Genomic DNA, 25,015 nt, shown 5'->3' with positions numbered 1-25,015 from the left:
AGAACAAATTACGTTTTCAAAATGTTTACTAAATAGTTCATATATTTACACTTTTGCAATTTGGTCCCAGTGCAGTTAATTCCTACAATGAGTGGCTAATTGATTAGAGGCATCGTCTCTTTCATGATTGGAGGTTCCCTGTTTGGAAATTAAACACATGACCCTGGACTGCAGCATAAAATAAAGTAAGCAAGGTATCGGTGGATCAGTTTTAGTGTAAATCCACATTAAAATGGAGAAATCATGTGGTCTGAGTGGCTTCCAACTGGGTCTGGTCATCAGTGCTCGACTAGGCATAAAACTGCCAACCTTAGGAGATTTTCTTGTGCAACAGTATTGAGCGAGTACTGAGAATGGTGAGATCAAGGAAAAACATCCAGTGATAGGGGATCCTGTGGATATGAGCAACTTGTCAATGAAAGGGGTCAGAGGTGGATGTCAAGATGCTGTGCACAGTCAAGAAAATTGCAGTTGGATACAACTATTGTAGTGCTACTTTGTGGTGACTTCATAAAGGGCTTTACTAATTATGCTTTTTTAAATTAGTACATTAATACTTATGGCTTAGATAATTCAGAAGGTCTGTGTGCGTGAGTTTTTAACAAGTTTTTTACTGTTTTGCTATTTGCAACCCACTTTCAAGAAGCAGGCATGTAGCTGGCAGTAGTTCACTGTCCTGCACTTCCTTGCCCTTACTTCCCATGCTGTATTGCACTGTGTCTGGTCCAATTAGTAGGGAGGTAGTATCTGAATACACACCCTTCTGCTTTCCCAGGATGATTCAGGCATTCATATACATTCTGGTCACGTGGTTAGAAAACCCACTATAATGTGTGTAAGGGTATTAGTGTATCTTGAGGCCACCGGAAGCTAGGGGTTTGACAGGAGGAATGCCCCTGTCACACCCCCAGCTCCCAATTGGGCCAAGGGTGTAAGGTTTAAGAAGCACAGTGTGCATACTTTTGTTTCCCAGGCCTGCAGCCTTCGGCTGAGGATTACTACCATTCTTATCCTTACATTATGAAGTGTAAATACTGCCATGTTACCGCTGTAAGATGGCAGCATTTACATGTCATAATGCAAGTGTAGGAACTGTAGGAACCCTCAGCTGAAGGCTGCAGCACTGGGAAAAATCAATGCACACTATGCTGCAGCATGTCAAGTTCCTCCCGGATGGCATGTCACCCTATGTGTGGTAAGCGGGCGGCCGCTCACCTCTCCGTCCCGGCCACCTTCCGACACCTCCGTCCCCGCCGGCGCTGCCTCACGCGTCCGTTCCGGGCCGCGGCTGTGAGCTGAGTAGCGTCAGCCGCATATCATCTCCATAACGGCCACTCACAGGAAACCTTTGACAGCTGGGTTCCGGCTACAATGAGTGGCTAATTGATTAGAGACATTGGCTCTTTCATTTTAAACAAGGGCCACATCAGTCTTATGGTTGCCTTCAAAGGGCCAATTGTAATTGTATAGTAAGGGCAAATTCACACAAGTATATTTGCGCAGCATATTACGCTCACAATTGTTGTGCCCTTATTACACACTGAGTAGAACCCATTGATTTCAACTCATATGAATGTATGTTTTCACACAATGTGCAATCTTGTGAAAAATATGTGGCATGACCTAATGCGGTGTGTATTGCTCATCACAGTAGGCCATTACAGTGAATAGGCAGGGCATATATACGCAGTGAATATGCAGGAAACCTGTGCATTCCCTGTGTATTTGAGCAGCATTTCAATTAACGTATCTGCGTTCCTTTTTGCATGCACAAATACGCAGTGTACATAAAAACAAGCCAGAGCCGCCAAAAAACGTATGCGTAAGCGATGTTTGATTGCGCAAATTTGAACGGATTTTTACAATTGAAATGCCGTGTGAACCTGTGTGAACAAGCCCTAATAGTGACCCTCATAGCGGCCACAGTAGTAATAGTGACCCCAGTCATAATAGGGACCCCCATAGTGGCCTCAGTAGTTATAGAGGTCATCAGTCACAGACTCTGCACTGCACCGATGGTGTCCGTAAGAGCTCAGCAGACACAGATTCAGCAGGTTGGCTGAGTATAATTACCGATAATTTGATGCAGGGCCAGCGGGCTACATAAAAGGGGGTGGCCGGATTCAGCCCATGGGCCTTGTGTTTGACATGGGTGGTCTGCAGGGACATGAGGCCCGCGCTGAGGAGTCAGGAGGGTAGAGTGGTCACTTGTCACAGTGGCGCTTACCAGACTCCTCCCTAGAGGGACACACGCGACCTCGGCCTGAGTATCCCTGGGCCTCTTCCGGACACCCTTAGGATAGGGATCGCCTATATACATGTGGTGGAATTTCAGGTTGTCACGTGACGCCACTGTTCCTCACTCACTGGAATGAACGTCTGCGGAGAATAAAGAGAGTCCACATACGATGTAGTATTTAAGTACCTCAGTCCCTGGGAACAGTCAGAGCCAGGGAAACCTTTACTTGAAACCTTAACACTGGACAGATAAAACACACCGGTGCAGGCAAGACAGAAAAAGGGATGCAAGGGAGGGAACTCAGGATGATGCCAGTCCTACAGTCCTCGTTATCTGTATGGTACCGCTCCTGGGAAGAGGACACTCTCTCAAAAGAGGAAACTCAGGATAATATCAGCCCTACAGTCCTCGTTATCTGTATGGTACTGCTCCTGGAAGGGGTAAGGGGCAACCTCTGCACAGACATTCACTTGTTAAAGTACCTCTGCACAGCAGTCTCCACTTTCTTCATTCATCTTGCTCGCTCTCATTCTCCCTAATGGTTCCTGGAACCTCAGGAAACCGCTCTTCCTCTTCCATCACTCTTCACTACATGAGGGTTGAAGATACCCCCATGTGGCCTGCACTCTACTACTCTCTACCGTTGAAGATGATTAACCCTGTGATGGACTCCTTTTACCACACCCAAATCACTCATACTTATAGTCTCTAGCATACCACGTGACAGGACATAAATTGATACTTTTGCAGACATATCCCAGCCACATGCAGACATTAACCCTTCACTTGCTGCAGCTGTGCAATGCACATAACAAGAGACTAGACAGTTTTCACAGTGTATCTACACAGAAGACATGACATGTAAGACAATTATGGAGGGGCCAGAAATATAGACTTCGGGCCACTACACAGGGTCCCTTTGTAAAAAAAAACCATACCAACATACCACGCAGTATACTTTTACTATATACCTTTTGTATAGAATATCATAGTCTCTGACGCTATAATACACCTTGTTATTATGTTCTACCAGAATGCAGTATACTGACTCATCAAAGGCCAAAAGAACACTCTTTGGGCCTCTGCCAGGTGAACGAAGCCCTATGTGTGCTGGGAGCTTTTACCGGCATATTCAGTAAGCATACATCATTAAAGGGGTTTTCCGGATTTTGAGGGTTTTTGCTATCGATGTGCTGTCCTCCAAATAGGTCATCAACAGATGATGATGGGGGTCTGACGCACAGGATCCCCGCCAAATGGCTGCTTCCTGATACAGCTGTCAATATAGAGACAGCGGAGGAAGCAGATCCAGATGTCTGTATTGCAGCAGCCTGGGTTGGTATTGTATTGAAATCAATGGGAGCTGCACCTGGATTACCAATCCAGGTCACTGCACTATGGACAGCACAAAGTACTTCCTGCACTGCCCATACTGACAGCAGTGTCAAGAAAAATCTGATTGGCAGGAATACAGAGCGGAGGATCCTCACCGATCATCTGATAATGACCTATCTTGAGTATAGGTTTTCAATAGAAAAAGTAGCCAATGTCTTGGATAACCAATTTAATGTGATGTGAATGAGGTCTTACTGTAAACTCAATTTAAGTCATGTTACATTCAATAGAGTTAAGTTCTAGATGTTTGTGTGCATGTGGTGGCAATGATGTGTGCGGTGGTGATGGTCAGAGAAGGGGGGTGCCATGCTGAATACTTGCCCCAGAGGTAGGAAAGCCTGGCTACAGCTCCAGTACCTCCATTTATTTTGCAGCAACTGCAAGATACTGTCGAGTCTACACCGGCCAACATTCCTATAGAACAATTTCAACACCTAGTGGAATCTATGCCAAGACGAATCGCTGCGGTTCTGAAGGCCAAGGAAGTCCAACGTGCTGCTAGATGAGGGTCGCTAATAAAATGGCCATTTAGTGCGTACGTCTCCATGATTACAGATTAACACTAAATCCTGTAAAGCCTGATCTTGTAATCATGTATCACTCCATCCATCCGGGGTTTGTTGGACTCCACTGCTATCCAATACCCGGAAACCTTATGGATCCACCAACTGGTTGTCACACCATGTTCCTTTCTTGGAAGTGCTATTATCACATTATGTGTGAGATTTGCATCAACGCCACTTTAGACAGCACGCCCATTAAATTCACAAGGTCAGCCAAGTATACATATGTAAGCTGCCCGTAGCTTATGTACATTTGGTTTACCTACATTCCCAAATAGCTCTGCAATTTTTTTTTCTATACCTGTAAATACTTTTTAGTAAAGATGGCAACCTAGCCGGCAGACAGTAAACTCAGTTGGGTTCTATGTGTATGTGGATACTGTGTCTTGTTCTGAAATATTATGAGGCTATAAAAATAATGAGCTCCTAGTGTTAAAGTATTGAAGAATAATGCTGGCCTAAAATCCTCATCGAAAGGTAATCTTGGGTATTCATCACCTTGCAGAAGACGTTGGGTCAGCAGATATTTCATGGTTTTGCTCCTGGCATATTAACGTGCCACCTCTGTAATACCAATGAGAGAGAAAGAGCTTTGTATTCCTAAGAATTACAGCCGTATCAGGACAGTCGTTTATCTTTATCTTCCATAAAGGAGAGAAAAAGCAAATATTTTCTCAACTATTTGGACCCCAGAATGAAAGTTGAGGGATAATAGACAGTAGAATCCAAAGACAAATGGACCATGAATAGAACGGAAAGACGCAATGGATCGTATGTTACATTACAGACATTCGTGTGATATAAAAAGTCATTATCCTCTGCAGAGATTTGCAAATTTGTAGAATTTCCTTGTTTTCAAATGTTCTCTTTCCGTTCTTTGGGGGGGTTGTTTGAATGTCTTGCACTTTTATTTGCATCCAAGCCCTTACTTAGGGTGCACATACATATCAGAAACTGTATATGTTGGCCGAACTCACCAATTTTAGCAGATTGGCCAACTATCTAACATGTATGGGTGTGTTCCAACTCTTTCCAGATGGCAGATGTTGGGATAAAGAATGACCAGGCATGAGGGATTTCAGATGCTTTGTTCCCACAGGGTATAAGCCATTACCAAAGACGTCTGGCAGTAGATTACGCACCTCTGCTGATTGAAAAGACATGGACACTCGGTCAAGCTGAGCTTACATGTACATGTGGGAGTCAGCCAGCAACTACGAGCCAGCATGGTATGAGAGGTCAATGGCGTGACACAGGTTCAGGATACAAGGGGATGGGAGTGACAAAAATGTGCCATTTATGAACAAATAGATGAAAATAAATACTGTTAACCCTTTCCAATCCAATTTGTATTATGGTTTTCCTAGGGAGCTTACTCTTTTTCTGCAGTTATATAACGGCGCTATATGCTAGCTAAAACCAGTACTGCATGAGGTGACACGTTGGATAGGCTCCGACAGCAGAGAGGCTGGCAATATACAGTAAGAGAACCCTGACGGACGTCTTGCAACATCGGAGAGCTGGACAGCCTTAAATCATAATGTCTTCAGAGGTCAGACAGTGGATTGGAAAGGGTTAATATGTCGAGTAAACAGTTTAACATACAGTTCATACAGTAGAATTGCCTATCACTAGCTATAGCTAACTAGCTCCTACAGTTACCAACACTTTGGAAAAGATATGGAGTAAAAGCAATAACTGAGAAAATTAGCAACAAAATTGCAAAACGTATCACACCATTCCTTTTCTTAGGTTTAACTTCCAAAGGTAATAACAGTGTTATCTAGTGCTCAATGTCAATAACACTCATTAGTTAACATAGCGGTCCAGGGAAGATATGGATAGCAGAGGGCAACACATAACTACACTTGTTATGATCAATGTCCCAACTCAGTCTACTAGGCAAGCTGGTTACTAAATACACAGGCAAAGTGAAGCAGAAAATTACCCTGTTATACCAAGTGTCTCAGAGAACCGTGCCTCAGGCATGCTCAATTCTATTGTGCTGAAATTTGGCGCAATTTCTGGTGCATATGGCCTTTTGGTGAGTCTCTATTCATTGCTATAGCAAGGCTTTTAACCCTTCAGGGCAATCCCTTAAAAGCAGCTTTACTTTCCACTTGAAGACCAACACAACCATACTCAGGGGTGAAGACCTGTAGACTCCAAAGCAGATTTGTAACCTGGGCAATCCCTATGATTCATACTGCCACACAGAACCCAAATAGTGCTACCTGCGCATAGCCATACGAACGTACATGTTAAATAATACAATCATAGAAAACTTAAGTGTTTAGAAATATATATGCAAAGTCTATTTTGAATGGACTTAAGCACAGATTGCTCTTTTTTGTAAGAATGCAGATTCTGCACATTGACCCTGTGACCATTGTTGCAATAGGTAAGGTAAAGTCCCCTGGTGCAAGCACCGAGTCGTGACCAACTCCTAGGGTGACGTTTTCTTGGCAGACTGTTTTTGCAGGGTGGTTTGCCATTGCCTTCCCCAGTCATCTTTACCCCACAGCAAGTTGAGTACTCATTTTACCGACCTTGGATGGATGGGAGGCTGAGTCAACCTTGAACCGGCTACCTGAACCACACAGGGATTGAACCCGCAACCTTAAAGTCGTGAGTGAGAGCTTAGGACTGCATTCTGCTGCCCTAACATAGAGCAAGAATAGGCTCTATGCCTATTGTTGCAATAGACATCTTTAAATAAAGGCATCTGTAAGAGGCCTTCTAAATGGGCTCTGACTGCCATCTGGACACTTGCCGTGGCTCACTTTCTATGTATCGAGGGATCATAATATATCATCTGTCCCAATCTATTCACTGTGGTTTGAATGTTGTTTACATTTTCTTTTTAGCACTTTCCGTCTGCAGCATGTCCTTATCTTGCCTTTTAGGCTTGCTTGAAATTCTGCAGCTGACTGCAGAGGTGTTCTTTGGTATATGTGATATTCTTTAGTAGCCTAGTTACTAGAAGAAGGAAGCACGAGCGCTGTTTCAACTCCTTAGATTCCAGTAAAAGCCTTTATGTATTTCAAATAAGACATCTTACAAAGAAGATATTTTTTCTCAGGGATACAAGGGAAAAAATGAATCTCACTTGAGGAAGGATATTAGGGTTATTCTACCACTGTACATTTGTACATTAGCTCATCATTTCTTACCTTTAACTCACTTGGGGTCAAAAAAGACCCTTGCCGTGTCTAATTCTGGGTGTAACTTTTTAAACTAAGCCATGTGATTCTACATGCTGCCACCTAATCTCAGCTTGCTATGGGTTGTTCTCATATGTCTATGGCTGAACTGCACAGCATAAATACTAACAATACCCTTCCTGACCCTTGTCTATAGGCCTCTCACTAGCCAAGCCAGAAACTTAATGCACACTGTGGATGGGGCAAAAACCCCAAAACAGCTGCCTGTGTATGGTTATTTTAGCTTTGGCTTACATTTCCCAGTCATTGTTATAAGGCTGGTTTAAAAAGTCCGACATTGACTTGCAGGAATGCTGCCTTCCAATAGGTGGTGCTGCAGAGCTATTGTTCCATCTTCCCATTTACCTAGTTAGAGTCACATTTGACTCCTAGTAAGTGAATTACGCTCATTACGTTTTTAAGTTTGCATTATTATTATGTGTTCTATTATTGTTTTAGATAGCAAATATGCCGTGTTTCCTAGCTGTAGAGCAAATAAGGAGCATATTAGAGAAAAAACGGGAAGATGAACAGCCAGGACCAAATAATAAGGCTGATTCTTGTTCCAGTTTTTTGGTTTAGTTTCAGTTATTGTCTTAGATAGAAGGTTAAAAATATGTGATATCAGAAAGAAGACTGTGTTCCGATTGGTCGAAATAAATAAAAATCAATAGGGAGTCTAAGAAGGAGAGGAAACACAGAGGGGCACTCACCTTCTGTGTGGTGAGAACTGTCTTAATTCGGGACAGGCCACCACACCACCAGCTTGGTAGGCTTTATGTGAACCTCTGCTTCTTGGGGATCCCTCGTCACTTTACAATATCCATTCAAGGAGTACGCCAACATCCCACAGCGTGACCAAGCCGGGGATTGACGACAGCAGTAGAAATAGGAAAAAAGACGGAAGAGAACATGCACCCAGGGAATTCCTCCAGTACACATCAGTGCATAAAACATATAAACCACACTTGCTTAGTTAGGTGGTGAGGGGGGCGAACCTTCGCCTACAGTCCTCAGTAGCCCCCTAGATCTAGGTGCACTTCAATCACAATAAGAAGTGCTTTAGCCAATGGTCCTCCAAGCTTGTAAGTACATATAGACATTGGAACTTCTGTCAGCACATCTGGACATACAAACTGCAATGTGTTTTGGGGTGTCATTGCCCCCAGTACCCAATTTCTCAAGCAGGTTCAGTTATCGCCTATAGTTAATGACAATGCATGTACGTATATCCCCAAACAAAACTTATTTACCTTCATGGGTGGCAGTGGGATTGTCTGGCTAGAGCCTGGGATGACACCCCACCCGGAGGTGACGAATGCACCACAGCTTCTGGGCTCCAGTTGCATCACCGGAAATAGTATGGCCGGCATACATTCATAGGGTGTCGCTCTTTTCTGTGACCATGAAGAAACGGCAGTGCAGATTCAGCCTTCCATCCCGCCAAATGTATGTTTTTGGTTCCACCTAAAACCAAGGAGAACTATCTAGGTGTTTTAGCGGCTGTTAGATTTTTACATAATGGAATGATTACTTATGTTACACCATTGCCACCAAAAATATACTAAAAAAACTCAATAAAAAACATGATTCTGTTCATCTAAGTTAGAATACTATAAAAGATGAGCATATGGCTTTCCATGATTGATAATACATGCCTAAAGTTTAAAAGTAAATGTAAAATAAGATAAACGTAAAAAGTGGTTTAATTTCACATATGGGCATGTATTTAGGCATCCAGACATATAGTCCAAATGTGGAATACTACATCAAAAAAATGATCTAAAGAATACACCGCAATACCCCTGTAGGACCCCAAATACGATAGAGATGTATATAAATATATAAAAAATATAATATATACCATATATAAAATATGTGTAAAGGATTATAAAATAAAATTGTGAAAATGGTTAAAACTACATATGGAAAAAAATAACTTTACAAAACACTATAGTTAGAACAAGGAAAAAAACCTCTAGAAGTATTTCTCTAGATACGGCCCTTCATTAGAACTGTTCTAAAACCTCAGCCAGGCCATATGGCATGAGGGTATTTAAACGGTAAATCCAATATATTTCTTTATTTTGGAGGCTTTGGAACTTCCCAGATGGCATTTGCTCCAAGAGTGTCACCGACATACGTGTGGGGTTCCTATTATAATTTAAACATGTCTTGATACACTGTGGTTCTCAGCCCCATTAACTATATTGGACCTGTGTTTATTAATTATCTCCCTTAACGAGTTCAGGATCCTGCCCACATATTTCAACTGGCATGTACATTCTATTAAATAAATTACATAGCGGGAGCCACAATCCAATCGTTGTTAGATTTCAAATGAGGGTTCATTTTCTCCTAGTTCCAGATCAAAACTTTGTAATGCTTCATTTTCCCTGCGGGGGTGCTGTAGAGAAATTGAAAATTTGGTGCAAGGTTCCCTTGCAAATTACAATTGCTCAATTGTGATACGGGCATGAAGCCTAAGGTTGATTAAAGATGAAATGTTGATAAATTTCACCCAAAATGCACGTGTCATAATAATCCGGAGTAAAGAATAACAAATCAAAGCCACATAATTCTTTGACTATTGTGATCTGTGCTCCGACCATTGATCTTTCTATTACTGCAGCCATGTCACTCTGTTACATACTAGTGTTGCTGACTGGTTGTCCAATCTGCATACTTCTTACCCATGGAACATTGCCTGCAAATAAGTCTCTAAATACCAGCTGCTTATCTGCAATAACAGGAATCCCCCAGGATGAACTGAGTGGCTATCTGACAGCATATTCCTAGCCCAGTTGTTCAGTTTATCCCCCCTTCCAAGCCCTTTGATTCACTCTCCAAAGGAGTATTTCAGGCTTTTACTATTGATGACCTAGCCTCAGGTTAAGTCATCACTAGTTGATCAGCAGGGTTCCACCGCTTGGGATCCCCACCATTCAGTTGATCCTCCGACAGAGGGGCCAGACAGTGTCATCAGTGGTCGGGCCAGAAGTGTAATAGATGGCTTCACTGCCATTGAAATTAATCGGAGAGATGCCTCCTATCACACTTTCAGCCCCCCATTCCAGTCAGAGCAGGAAATATATTAGGAGACATCACTTTCCTTGACAGCGAATCAGCTGATAGGCGAGGACCCAAAATGGTGAATCCATGCCAATTACCTATTGATGAGCTATTCTAAGGGTAGGTCACAATAGTAAAAGTCCTGAACATCCCTTTAATCCATAAGTTAAATTCGAGTCCAGTCCTTCCTCAGGTTTACTATATGCCATACATTGTCTTCCTCATTCTTGCATGTTCCAGATCATTCTTTTCTCAGCTCTTCAGTATGCAAGGCCACCCTCTGTCCAGCTTATGCACTAAACCACTCTTTTCTCTGTTCTGTGCCACGCCTCGCCTCCCTGATTCTTCTTTGAATGAGACCACTTCTGCCATCCTGTTCTTAATTCCCAACTCACCAAACTGTACTCTGGTGGTCAAAAATGAAGAATTTATCTCATGAGGACAACTGCCTTTAAAAAACAAACTTGCCCTGAGTCTGGCTTCTCTACCCTCTGGCTGTTATCACTGGGAGAAGCTATAGGGGGCAGAGACCACCTTTATAATACATGGACATGCTGGGTCCACCAGAGCAGGAGCTCTGACATATATATGGTAGATGGACAGGGGTGACAACCCTCTTTTAAGGGATTTTTTAAGATGTTTTTTGATAAGCTGGCCATGTTACAAAAAACAAAATAGCTTATACTCACCTGTCCCAATACCCCATAGCTCTAGCACTGCATCAACCCTTCTCCTTGCTGGTGCTCTGTTTGCATGCTGCAGCCAACCTGTTTATGGAACAACACAGACTACTGCAGCCAATCACAGACCTCAGTAGTCCACCACTGAATTCTGTGATTGGCTGCACCAGTCTTTAACATTCCATTCTCAGATTGAGTCTGCAGCATGTAGGGGTGAAAAGAGATGTGGCGCTCAAGCAGCAGGGGCCCGGTCCGGGGCGGGAAGGAGGGGGGGTAGTATAGGCTATTTTATCAGTTTTTGATGTGGTCAGCTGGTTAAAAAAAATGGAAACCCCCTTTAAGTCTTTTGCCGTGTTCATTTTCAGTACTATCTACTCTTTTAGAAAGATACATTGAAATAATGGATTTACGTAACCGTTCCAAAGAACGCGGAATCTCCACATATGGCTTCTAGAAAATGTTTTACTCAACTATTTGCAGAAATTCAATCAGAAACTGTTGACTTGTGTCAGGATTGTATCTTTTTCCTGTTGCTTCAAATATTTAACTAATCACTACTAATGACACATTAGAAAAGCACATTGTTTACCTTGATCCTGTTACATTGATTCCACAGACCCATTTGTGAAAGTCTACCTACTGCAAGACGGCAGGAAGATCAGCAAGAAAAAGACGGCCGTGAAACGAGATGATAGAAATCCGCTGTTTAATGAAGCCATGATATTCTCCGTACCAGCCATAGTCCTGCAGGTGAGTCATGGCAATTGTGCCTAAATGGATTTGTATGTAATGCAATCAGTGAAAATGCAGCTGGCAGGGACATGTAATAGCAGACGTGGCTGTGAATATATTACCCAGTGGTTCAGACTAAAATTATGTTTCTGTCCTCATATTGAACGTTGTCTACCAAATATAATTGGTTTTAAATGGAAATTCACAGCTCTTCTTCCACCTGCCCCATGGTCAGAATTTGTAGGAATTAGGCTAGTGCTACATGGCAGCATTTGGTCACCTGTGAGTCGCAGTAAAATGAGTGCAAGAAATCAGTGGAAAGCAAAATGGCAGGCAACCTGGAGACCACCACAAAAAAGTTTGCCAAGACTTTACCAGGACTCACAGGTGACCAAATGTCATTCTAGTTGTCCACTTGTAAACTATTGATGCCCTATCCTCAGAATAGGTCATCAATAGATGATCAACAAGGGCCTTCTGCTTGTGACCTCTGCCTATCAGCTATTTGCGGAGATTCATTGAGCAGATTTTTACAGGAAGCAGACAGCTCCGTTACAAATGCAGTGGCCCGGTTTGGTATTACAAGCAAAATTCCCACTGAAATATACAGGATCTTTGCCTATAATACCAACTCTCACCACTGCAATGAGAACGGAGCTGTCTGCTTCTTGCAGCAATCATCTGGCCCGGAGAATCGCTGAGCAGCGGGAATCTCAGACAGCGGACGTTTTCTGGTCTATTATTTACACTGGATGATTATCGTTCAGATTCTCACTGGATCATGGAAATCTGAACGATCAAAAATGGCAACGAACATTGTCTGTCAGGCAAGATAATGAAATCATAGACATCATAAGAAAGTAGGATATTCAATGTTGTACCATTTTGTTACAGTATATGGACCATTAACATTATGGGCCTCATTTATCAAAACTGTCTAGTAGTAAAAATGTCTTTGTTGCCTGTAGCAACCAATTACAGCTCAGCTTTCATTTCTGAAACTGCTGTAGTAAAGTGAAAACTGGGCTTTGATTGGTTGTAATGGGCAATGAAGACAGTTTTGATAAATGAGGCCCCATATTCTCCTAGTGAAACAATATGGCACCTCACACATGCCAAAACAAACCAGACAGATTTTGCTATATATGTGGTGAGTTACCATTTGAGAGGCATAAGATGAAGATGTAATATGATAGGCCTACAAGCATTAGTTTGGATGTGAAATTGGAGATTAGAACAAGACTTTGATCCAGGGATTATTCTGACTGCCATTATGGAGTCAGGAAGGAATTTTTTTTCCCCAAATGGGCTAAATTGGCTTCTGCCTCATTGTTTTTTTTGCCTTTCTCTGGATCAACAAGGGAGGGTAGAAACAGGCTGAACTAGATGGGCATTGTCTTCATTCAGCCTAACATACTATGTTACACACATTCTGTTGTGCCACTTGCTATCTCAAATTAATAAACTGGTGAAAAGGTACCGGTCCTCATTGTCATTTGGGTATCTATGATATGGAGGGAACATAAGGACCATGTGACAGACTGTTACTTCTGTCCAAAAAATGTCAAGGGCTTCACAAACAGAAGATCTAAAAGTCACGTTGTGTATCCCAACTTGCCACCTGCAATGAGGTCTGTGCCACACTAAAACTATTCCTGTCCCCTTACAACCTTCGAGTGAAGAACGTGAAGAGAATGATGATGAGACAATGCATGAAGAGAATGAATTTCGATCAAGCAGCGAAAGAAGTGGTCTTACGTTTTAACCTACAGGACATTCAACTCCACACTTCTTAAAACAGGCGGATTTAAATAATTTAGTCATATCACTGAGATGTCTGTCGTCCCGTTTAAAAGGCCCCTAAGCCATCAATAGTTTACTAATGGACAGAATGGATTATTCTGACTCCATTATGGAGTCTGGAAGGAATTTGTTTCCCAAAATGAGGAAAATTGACTTCTGCCTTATTGTTTTTCTTTTGCCTTCCTCTGGATCAACAAGGTGTTTGTGTGTGGGTGGGGGGAGGGGGGGGGGGGTGAACTGGATGGACAGTTGTCTTTTTTACAGCCTAGCATACTACGTTACATCCTGCAGGTTCAGGTTATGTATGGAGGAGGATTGCGGGTGAATCCCATTCCATACAATGCGGGTGAAAGCTGTTTCCTACAGCAGAAACCTGCTCGTAACAGCTTCGATAAGCCACACTGCTCATCAGAGCTCTTAACCCGTTAAATGCTGCTGCCCATTCAGATAGCAGCATTTAAATACCCCAATCAATGTTCGGTGATCCCGCACTGCCCCTCGCGATGAGATCATGGGGAGTCATGGCAGCTGAAGGCCTTCTGAAAGGCCCCAGAGCTGCCATTGCAGGCGTGGCTTGATTTTAGTTAGTTTTATTAATTATTTTAAAAAATTGAAAGGTAATAAAAGTTTTAAAAAAAACTTTTGCCATATTTATAATAAAAGAATCAAAATAATAAAACCGAAAAGCATATTTGGTATCGCAGCGTCCGTAAAAGACCGATCTATTAAAGTAGCACATTATTTTCCCCGCACAGTGAACGTTGTCAGTAAAAAAAAATAACGAATGCCAGAATTGCCCTTTTTTGGTCACCCCGTCTTTAAGAAAAAATGGAATGAAAAGCAATCAAAAAGTTGCATGTACTCCAAAATTATACCAATAGAAACTACAGAAACTCCTGCAAAAAATGAGCCTTTGCACAACTGTCGATGGAAAAATAAAAAAGTTATTTTAAAGGGTATTACCTAATAAAATGTACAAAAAAAAAAAAAACCTTCACTAGATATAAAGCCGTAGTTGGCAACAGTCCTGATTTACACAGAACAGTCATGTGGAGCAAACTGCAGAAATATTAGGTTTATCATCATAAATCAACTTTGAAACAGAGGAAAGAGAGGAGCTAGAGACTTGCTAGTGAATGACATTCTGCTGCTTGCTATGTATTGTGATACCTATAGTAGAATGTGCACAAGCCAAACGCTGGAGAGGCTTTAATAAAAAAATTTAAAAAAAATTACAAAAATCACAAAAATGATGTTAGGCAGAAATGCATACATTTCAGTAAGAAAAATTGCCCCTAGCCTTACAAGGAACGCATGTTGCTGAATAGTCTTCTTCTGTCAAGGTGTTGGCACATCTGTTTACTTGCTCTTTAGTGATTTATGTTTTTTCAAAAAGTGACACCTGTAATCAGGTACAGTGACACCCTCCATGTTACTGAACAGCCCCAAGCCTTCGAATGACAAATCTGTCTTGTTATGAAGTATTACAGAATTGGGGATGTATCATTGAGTAATTGGGCAGCACTTCAGTTTGAAGAGAAGCCGATATAGTCTAAATAGGGGCCCGAACGGTGAACTATCATGGTGACCATAGTAGTTGTTACTGCATGCGATGGATATACATATACCTATAGGCTGCACTCTTATTGAAAGGAGAAGGCAACATGAAGATTTCTATTTACTGCTGATTTTTCTAGCTTTTTCATTTTAGGTGGAAATCCTCTCTAACTTCTTGTTTTATCTCAGCCAGACTACAGATTGTTTTCTGATTAAGTGTTATTAGTAGAAGAAAGACGTTTATAGAGGATTGAAAAATGACCTTGTTCACAAGGCTGCAGGAGGCTGTATACTAGATAGAATACTAAGCGGTTGAAGCAGAACACAGAAATCCTCTAACACGTCCTCCCTTCTATACAAATACCCTAGAGAACATTATTAATTGTATACATACACCGCATTAGAAACAGTTGGCGCGTGATATCTTGTGATTAGTAATGCGGTACCATGTGATGGCCATGCCACGATCTGCTGTCAGATTTAATGCTGACCTTTCCTATTCGCAACAGTAGCCAACAGTTGACAGTCATGAGTAAATGTGATGACTTCAATGACTTTCACCACAGGCAGATTGTTGGTGCCCAGAGGTGTGGTGCCAGTATTTTGAAACGGTCACACTTGTTGGTTGTTCCCAAACCAGAGTATCAAGAGTGTACCAAAACTGATTGAATCATGGGCAGACATCCTTCAGAAGATCACACCGCGGCAGGCCATGTGTGGTTGATCCTAGAGGCAAGCATCAGGTAGCACACTTGGTATTTAAGCAAGCATGTGCCACGGTACTACAACAGTGAGGAATGTAAACAAATTTCCAATGACCAGGTGGTTTACCTTGCAATGACTGGGGTTCAATAGCCAAAGATTAACAAGGGTGCCCCTGATGGCACTGCGTTATCGTCAACAATGCCTCACATGGGACCAGGAAAGACGTCAATGGTAATTGGACACATGGCAGAAGTATGTCTGCAGTGATGAATCTCATTTCCTTCTCTACCATACGGGTAGCTGGGTCCGCATCTGGCATAAGTGGCATGAAGCCATATACCATGTACCATTGGGGTTCAACAAGCTGGTTGTGATGATGTTATGATCTGGTGAGCATTTTCCTAGTGTGCCCTAGGACCACTGGTCATCATACCACAATCCTTGTATGGTGAAAGCTACAAGGACCTGTTAGCTGACTATCTGCACCCATATCTTCAGGAAGTCTTCTCCAACCAAGAGGATAACACTGCACGTCATCAAGCTCGGATCACTAAGGAGTAGTTGGAGGAACAAGACAATGAATTCCCCACACTGCCTTGCCCCCCGAACTCACTGGACTGTAACCCCATTGAACATGTTTGGGATATGCTAGAAAGGGCTCTGAGATCTGCTCCCACTTATCCACAAAATGTACACTGACAAAGCTGCTGCAGCGGGAATCGGTTGAGTTGAGTGTGGAGGGTGGTTGCCACTTTGTGGAATCTGTTCCCTGCCATCTGAAAGTTATGATCGCCCAAAAAGGTGGACCAACCCATTATTGAGTACATGTTCCTAATGTAGTGATCTTTGAGTCGTTCTACCATGCTTACTTGTTCTTTTGTTAAATAACCCCCAACATTACAAAATAAAAATAGACATAACTTCCATCCTCCCTAAGAACATACACACATTCACACACCAGCCGATTTTTTTATACTTGCCTCTTCTTGAGTACCCCATTAGAAAGCAAGGCACAGTATTGAAAAATAAAACAGCCAGTGCTCCAACATAGCCCCAGTGCCCCATAAGTGCCAAAGAATTCTGAAAGGTCTCAGCCACCATCCCCGCAAATGCTTTTAAGTATGTGTCAGCTGCAATGCTCCCCTAGGTACCAGCACCAGAGCTCCCTTGTCTTGATTAACCCCTTGAGTGGCGGGTTTCCTACCACCCTGTCGTGCCCACCAGGGCAGGTTTTTTAAAATGGTCTAATCATTGAATTTCAACTAATTTTGCAGTTGCGCCTCAAGAGCCATAACTTTTTCATTTTTCCATTGACATGGCCATAGAAGGGCTTGTTTTTTGCGGGACAAGTTGTGATTTTTTAAACAGGGGGGAGGAAAAAAAGAAATGGGGAAAAAAGAAAAAAAGGGGCTGTGTCATTAAGGGGTTAAATAATGTATTAACTTCCTTCTCTGGGTCATTACGACGCATGGATACCACATGTGTGATTGTATTTTTGCTTTTTTACAAAGTAAAGGGAGACAAGTGTTTTTATAATTTTTTTTATAATTTTTTTTTTTGTCCCTTTAGGGGACTTCCACAGGGACCCATCAGGACCCCCTGATCACATTCCGGGGGTCCGATGGTGACAGCCCTTTACATGCTGCAGTCACATAGACTGCCGCATGTAAAGGGTTAACACAGCAGAGATTTTCTCTGATCTCTGCTGTAAGGCCTCATGTCCACGGGTAAAATCAGATCCGCTGCAGATTCTACATGTAGAATCTGCAGCGGGTCCCTCCTGCCCCGCGGACATGAGGGCTGAAAATAGCAATTTAAAAGCATTTACCTTTCCGTAGCGGACGGCGAAGATCAGCTGTTCCTCACGGCCGGATCTTCATTTTCGGCCGGCGGATGAATTCCTGATGCCGGCGGCACATCGCCGGCACGTCGTCGACGTGCCGCGCGCATGCGCCGGGCACATCCGCCGAGCCGAAGCAAGGGAGATGCAGCCGTGAGGAAGAGCAGAGCTTCGCGGCCCGCTGCGGGTGAGTAAATGCTTTAAATTCCTATTTTAGGTCTCCCGCGGATCCGGACGGCTTCCATAGGCTTCAATAGAAGCCCGCGGGAGCCGTCCCCGCGGGAGACCCGCATGAAAATGGAGCATGGTCCAGATTTTTTCATGCTCCATTTTTTTTAAAATCACTTTTATTGACGATCCGCGGGTATTTATGTACCCGCGGGTGGTCAATGCATCCCTATGGGGTGCGGATCCGCGCGCGGGAGATCCGCTGCGGATTTTAAATGTCATTTTGCCCGTGGACATGAGCCCTAAGAGCTGGTACCTATCTGTCCTCTCACAGCCAAGCACCAAGCTCTCCCTGCCACAGAGACCGTCGGCTTGCTTCTGACAAGCCGATGGTCTCTATGGCAACCTGTAAACAAAGCAGGAGATTGCTGGCATATCAGCAATATCTTCTGCTGGTTTTTCAAAGCCCTTGCTTTGTTCTCTGTGGGACTGTGCAGGCAGAGCACACTGTCACAGCTTGTGGCATTGTGCTCTGCAGCTCCCATAGTGATACATAGCCCGGAAATCTTCTGGGCTATGTCGCTATGAGCAGTGGAGCTCGTCCCGGAAAATTTCCGGGCGTGCCACTCAAGGGGTTAAAGAAAGTGATAAAGGTAGTACTACTTGATTCAACTGGTACAGTCTAGTGAGAATCGGGACTGTACTTCATAGATATGTACAAATTCAAAGCCTGTCATTATCAGGGTATTTATTTAATTTTTCTGAAAACTGGCTTGAGTTTTGGAAGCTGAAGAAAGTGGCAGAACTAAAAAGCGAGGATGACATGAAAATGCTAGGAAGTTGGACAGGAACTGTGCAAGACTAGACATTATCATCACCATAGGCGTACATGGTAAATTAGGTATCCCATGTGCCACTCTAATGCCATCTCTATAAGGAACTGTGATGTCACTCCGGTCCTGATCCTTGGATATGACCAGCAAGCCGTGACACTTCTAATTATGAACCATTATGGCATATTCATTGCCCCCATCATTACAAAGCAAGGCACAGTGTTGGCAAAACCAACAAATGCTTTAAGATGCTAGCTACAGAGTCAAAGAAGTCACATAAGATTCAACCATTGTCCCAATTGGATGCATGTCTGATAGGTAGGAGTTCCACCCACATATAGAGAGAACGAGGGTCTCATTGTGTTAAAATGGGTAGTATAAGATAGTAGATATAGCATGCATACTGCTATCTCCATTAATGTAGATGGGAGTTCCCCAATAGGTGGGAGGTAGACTACATCATAAATGCCTATGGTCGGAATGCCATTTCTTGGAGCTTTTCTTAGATCAATTCTACTTAATTGATTTTTCCTTCCAGATCTTTACATTGTTATTTCCTGAAGATGTGGTGAACAGTGATTTGCAACCGCTCCTTAATGGGGTGCTTTATGGCACAATGGATAATTTAGCTTTAGAAATAAGATCACTGAAGAATTAGAATAATGGCCTTGAAGAACTCTTTAAATGAATTTAATTAGAGGAGGGTATTTTACACTGAACTCAGGTTAATGGTAACACTTTCTTAGGTTATTCATCCGTATGTTCCAAAATCCTAAGCAACTTTTTATTTTCCAGAATTGATTTTCTTTTTATGTTTCAAAGCTGTTCTTCACTTCTTGGTTTTGATATTTAATTATATAGCTGCTACAGTCTGAGTAGTTCTAATTTAAATGACAACTTAAAGAAGAGTAGAAGTGTTTTCAGATATATTTTCACTGAGCTGTTTCACGTGGGCTGTATTTTGTGGTTCGATTTTATAGGCCAAGTAGTTCTATCCTCAGAGGCTACTTTTGTGTAGTGAACCTCTTTTTCCACTTGTGTAGAGCTTGTGGAGCACTTGACATGCCTCTACGATGCAATCCAAGAGATTTCACTTGATTAACAGAGCTTGAGAGGGGAGGTATTATTCAAATGCAAGAAATTGGATGGTTGGATCAACAAATTGTCCACCACCTTAGGACCAGTAGAAACATGAAAGCATGCACCCAAGGTGGACAGGCTCAGGATGCCCGCGACAGACCACCAGTAGAGAAGATCATCTGATCGTCCAACAAGTATGAGCAGTTCCAACTGTTTTGTTGTCCACCATTCAGAGACATGTGGCACCATTGTAACAGGCCCCTTTGTCTGTCTGAACCATTTCCAGGTGCTTGGCTGAAGGACATTTGGTCTCACAGCACCCAATAAGTGTACAGGCTTTGACACCCACCCACCGCCGCCTCTGTTTGCAGCGGTGTCATGATTGACAAATCTGGACTGCTACAGAGTGGAAATGGGCCATCTTCAGAGACGAATCCAGGTTTAGTTTACATACTGATGAAAGCCACGTTCATGTCTGGAGACCTCGGGGTGAGCGCCTCAATCCTGCCTTTGCTGTGGAGTGGCACGCTGCCCCCTTCTGCTGGTGTGATGGTCTGAGGGGCCATCGCATATGTCAGTTGGTCACCCCTAGTAGTGGTAGGAGGGACAATGACAGCTCTGTGATATGTTCAGGACATCCTGCAGCCACATGTGTTCCTCTCATGGCGGCTTCCAAGAGGCATTTTCCAGCAGGATAATGCTCGGCTGCACATGAAAGGACTGTAGGAATGTCTCCACAACATTGTCACAATTCCATGGCCTTCCCGGTGCCACATTTATCACCAATAGAAGATGTATGGGACCATCTAGGATGCCAACTTTGACAGCCTCAGAGTTTGCAAGATCTAAAGGCGTAGTTACAGCAAATGTGAATGGATATGCTGCAGAATATCATACAGAACCTTTCTCCATGCACACCCATATCACATCTTACATCCGAGCTAGAGGCAGCTGAACAGGGTACTAGAGCCTTCATGCCTGACCATATCACGTCTTGTATCCAAGCTAGAGACAGTACAACAGGGTACTTGAGCCTCCATACCTGCCCATATCACATCTTACATTCAAGCTAGAGACAGTACAACAGGGAACTAGAGCCTCCATGCCCCCCCCATATCACATCTTGTATCCAAGCTAGAGACGGTACAACAGGGTACTAGAGCCTCAATTCCTGCCCATATCACGTCTTACATTCAAGCTAGAGGCAGTACAACAGGGTACTAGAACCTCCATGCCCACCCGTATCACATCTTGTGTCCAAGCTAGAGATAACAGGATACTAGAGCCTCTATGCCCGCCTGTATCAAATCTTGTATCCAAGCTAGAGGTGGCCTTACATGGTAATAGAGCTTCCATGCCTGCCTATATCACGTCTGGCATCCAAGCTAGAGGTGGTACACCGCTGGATTGCAGGACTGGACGAGCATAAAAAAATACATCACCTGGCTAACTGTCACGTCCCCTAACAGTGCCATAACTTAGTGATGTGGGGATGTGATAGGTTCTCTTTTAACCCTTTCCAATCCACTGTCTGACGTCTGAAGACATTTTGATTGAAGGCTGTACAGTTCCGAGGTCGGAAGACCCCGGCAGAGTATTCTTGCTGTAGATTACTGGCCACTCTGTTGTCGGGGGCCTCTCCGGCATGTCACACACCGCAGTACTGGCTCTAGCCAGCAGATGGCGCCATTGTATAATGGCAGAAAGAGAAAGCCCCCTAGGAAACCCTAAATCCAAAATTGGATTGCAAAGTCAATGGTCCAATTTGAATACTGTAATGGAAAATCGAATGTACAACTAAGTACTATGTGAACATAGTAGCCAAGGCCTAAACCATACGACCTTTCTCGTAACCACTACGTCATTGACCCAATTAATCTGCAATAAAAGAGATGAAGCAACTTGGTAAATAGTCTTCGTTCAAAATATTCTACTGTTTTGTGTCCGCATGATCAAGATAAAACCTGATGCTTTTTTGTCATTTCAGGACCTATCTCTGAGGGTTACAGTAGCGGAGTGCTGCGATGATGGGAGAGCGGAGAATATCGGACATGTGATCATTGGTCCATCAGTTAGCGGGATGGGCATGACTCATTGGAACCAAATGTTAGCTACACTAAGGAAACCTGTGTCCATGTGGCATCAATTGCGGAGAATTTAAGAAACTTGGGTGCCCTGATTTGTCACTAAGTGCAAGACTTGTGGATGGGGGTTGGGGGTGGGGTGGCATTTGCTCAAGATTCACACTGGTAAATATATCAGTATACGGAACCTTTTTTGTGTAGATATTGTGCATGGGACTTCTGAATTCCTATGACTCTTGTAATATTTCAAGCGGTCCGTTAAGTGACGACGGCTGCGTTTATGATTCATTTTGTGAATTTGTTTCTGAGGGTTATTTAAAGATGGACTGTGTATAGCAAAAAATACTATTATTGCTTTTAAGCATTATTGCCAAACAGTGATATGCTTTGCTGCACAAACTATATTAATGACCGCTATTAAATACAGCTATCTTACGGACAGAGGGGTATAATATTTGCAGTAACTACAACATGTAAGGGTGAGCTTACCACCAATGGGATAGCAGCTGCCCTTGATTAAAGCCATAAATTCATGTAAGGACTGAATAATGTAATTACTGTTATACTGGTATGATAAATACGTATCTGACCATATTCATTATTGGAATCCATGTTGGGTGGAATTCACTTATGGATTTTTTCCCTGCCCACATGGGAGGTAATTAATATAGTCCTCTAATGACCAAACTCCCCACCAGGTATGGCGCTGACCAAATACATCTGTATAGGTTTAATTTGGAGTGATGATTATTGTGGATCCATGCATTTAAAGGGCAATTCCATAATAATGTTTCTTATAATTTGCCATAAATATGTCATAGACGTACAGCAGAGGACAAGTAAATGCTCACTCAAAAGTAAATGTCCCCTCTTGGACACCATCTTGCTAATTTAATCTAAAATAGGTCAAAAACTTCTGTCAGGATTCAGTTTTTTATTATCTTTATAGCATTAAATATGTTTTTCTTAATGCAAAGCTTCAAATCTCCTGTATAGTTATTGAGTTAAACTTTGCGTAAATCAATAGTACTGGTGAATTTAAGAGACTTTGTAATACATCTAATCAGAGAAAAATACTTGTTTCTCCATTTATAAGGCTCCGTTCCTCCTGCCCCTCCTAACTATTCATTCTCTTTGAAAAACGACTCAAATCTGTCTTGGTAGACAAGATAGATTACCATCTCACTGATTGATCAGATTACATGCTGCCCATAGAACTCTATAGAGAGAAGTGGAGTGAGAGAGAAGCAGAGACTCGCAGATATGTGCTGCAGCTAGTAGTAAGTTTTTACTGTCTAAGGGCTCCCACCCACTGGCGATATTTTCTCCACTTTGATGCGATTCTAAAGTTAAAGTCTCGCATCGCAGTGCGAGAAAAAAAATCGGCATGACGCCGGGATATCGGCATCACGCCGACATATCGCCAGTCTTATCAATGGGGCCAGCGGCAGCAGCGCTAGCCCCATTGAAAAGAGATGGAGAATGCCGGGACTTCTGCCACAGCTGTTACAGCTGTGGCAGGAATTTCCTTCATCCCTGTGGGGAGCGCGGGGATGAAGGAATCCTCTGCCACAGCTGTCACAGCTGTGGCAGAATTCTCCAGCATTCTAGCCCATTGCTTTCAATGGGATCAGCACTACTGCCGATCCCATTGAAAGCACTGCTTTCTGCCAAGCCCCGCAGAATGATAATCGGGGAAGGGCTTGAAATATAAGCCCTTCCCCGATAATCTGCCAAAAGTGTGTTAAAAAATATTACTCACCTCTCCTGCACTCAGCCGCGTCCTCCTGCTGACTCCCCGGCACTGCTATTAAGCTCTTTCAGCAAGCGGGGATTTAAAAATCCCCGCCTCCTGAAAGGGCAGTGCAGATTGGCTGAGGGCTCAGCCGATAGCAGCTACTGCTTAGCTATTGGCTGAGCACTCAGCCAATCACACATAGCCCTTAGCTACTCATTCATTCCCTATAGTTACACCAGTGATTACAAAGTTTCTAATATTTGCCTGTACTATTGCTTTCTGCAAAGTTTGTTGAAATGACTTGCTAAGGCTCTGTTCACACTTCTGTACAGTGAAATGATGGAAACCATGACCGAAAGTGGATGGAACTCATTACTAACTTACTGGGTTCCGTAAGGCACCGCTGGCTACTGGCATTTTGCCAGATCTGGCACACCGGTTTTTTTGTTCTTCTGTAACAGAACAGAAGAATGTAAATATAAACAGAGCTTACCTCTATGGCTCTGCGTGGGATTTGGAGCAATGTATCAGAAAAACAAACCCTTATTTAAAAAAAATATTATAAAATTAATTAATGCAAAACGCTGGATATAAAAACAACATGGTGTTAAAAGAGGGCATGCCCATTGAGGTGACAGCACGGTTCAGAAAAGTGATATTGGATGCCCATATGTGTGGTTTGTTCTTGGGTAGTTTCCAGTGCCATCCTTTCCTATTTTATTGTGAAGCGAAATTTCATCTAAGCATCTTTTTTTTTACACCTCTAATTTTTTGGCTAGGAGACTGTCAGAAAGCATATGGGTTGGAATTAATTATGTAAATATATCTTGACGAATAAGCTGTAGTTGGCTGTGTGCATGCTAAGTATGTCCTGATATTTTTCTATTGTAAGGTAAGGGTAACAGAATGGGCTACTTGTAGGCAAGACAACATCTCAACTTCACTTTACTCACTCAAGTCAATATATTAAATTGTATTTTCTTAAACATATTTGCTATGTCTGCTAACCTTTAGCTAGGCAATGGCAGGAATGGAATTAAAGGGGTTGTCTAGGATTTAAATAAAACAATGTCACTCTTACCCAAGGCCTCTCCAAGGACTACCAGACATCGGGCATGGACAAACGTGGTGGTGTTTCTGGGAAAATAAGGAGACTCTTATTTCTAATTCTGAACAACCCCTTTAATAGTGTCCAATAGAATGCACCCCTGTCCTTAAAGGTGTTTTCATAGTTATTTTAGTTTTTAAATCTAGCTTCTCGTGCCCCAAAACAAGAAACTACTCACTTGGCCCAGGTCCCAGGACCACCCCCATGTTCTCCCC

General features: G+C 42.8%; 1 protein-coding gene across 1 annotated transcript in view; it reads left to right on the top strand.

Moving 5' to 3' along the window:
* Nucleotides 1–22,031, top strand: part of SYT12 (synaptotagmin 12) — a 48,775-nt gene extending 26,744 nt beyond the window's left edge. The window contains exons 6-7 of the mRNA XM_066582391.1: nucleotides 11,769–11,902; nucleotides 21,858–22,031. Coding sequence (XP_066438488.1) covers nucleotides 11,769–11,902; nucleotides 21,858–22,031 — 308 coding nt within the window. The remainder of the gene's footprint in view (nucleotides 1–11,768; nucleotides 11,903–21,857) is intronic.
* The last annotated feature ends 2,984 nt before the right edge of the window (nucleotides 22,032–25,015 follow it).

The sequence above is a fragment of the Eleutherodactylus coqui genome, chromosome 11 (assembly GCF_035609145.1).
Source record: "Eleutherodactylus coqui strain aEleCoq1 chromosome 11, aEleCoq1.hap1, whole genome shotgun sequence".
Taxonomy (NCBI): domain Eukaryota; kingdom Metazoa; phylum Chordata; class Amphibia; order Anura; family Eleutherodactylidae; genus Eleutherodactylus; species Eleutherodactylus coqui.
Note: the sequence above shows the minus strand (reverse complement) of the source record. Positions and strands in the feature narration are given on the sequence as shown.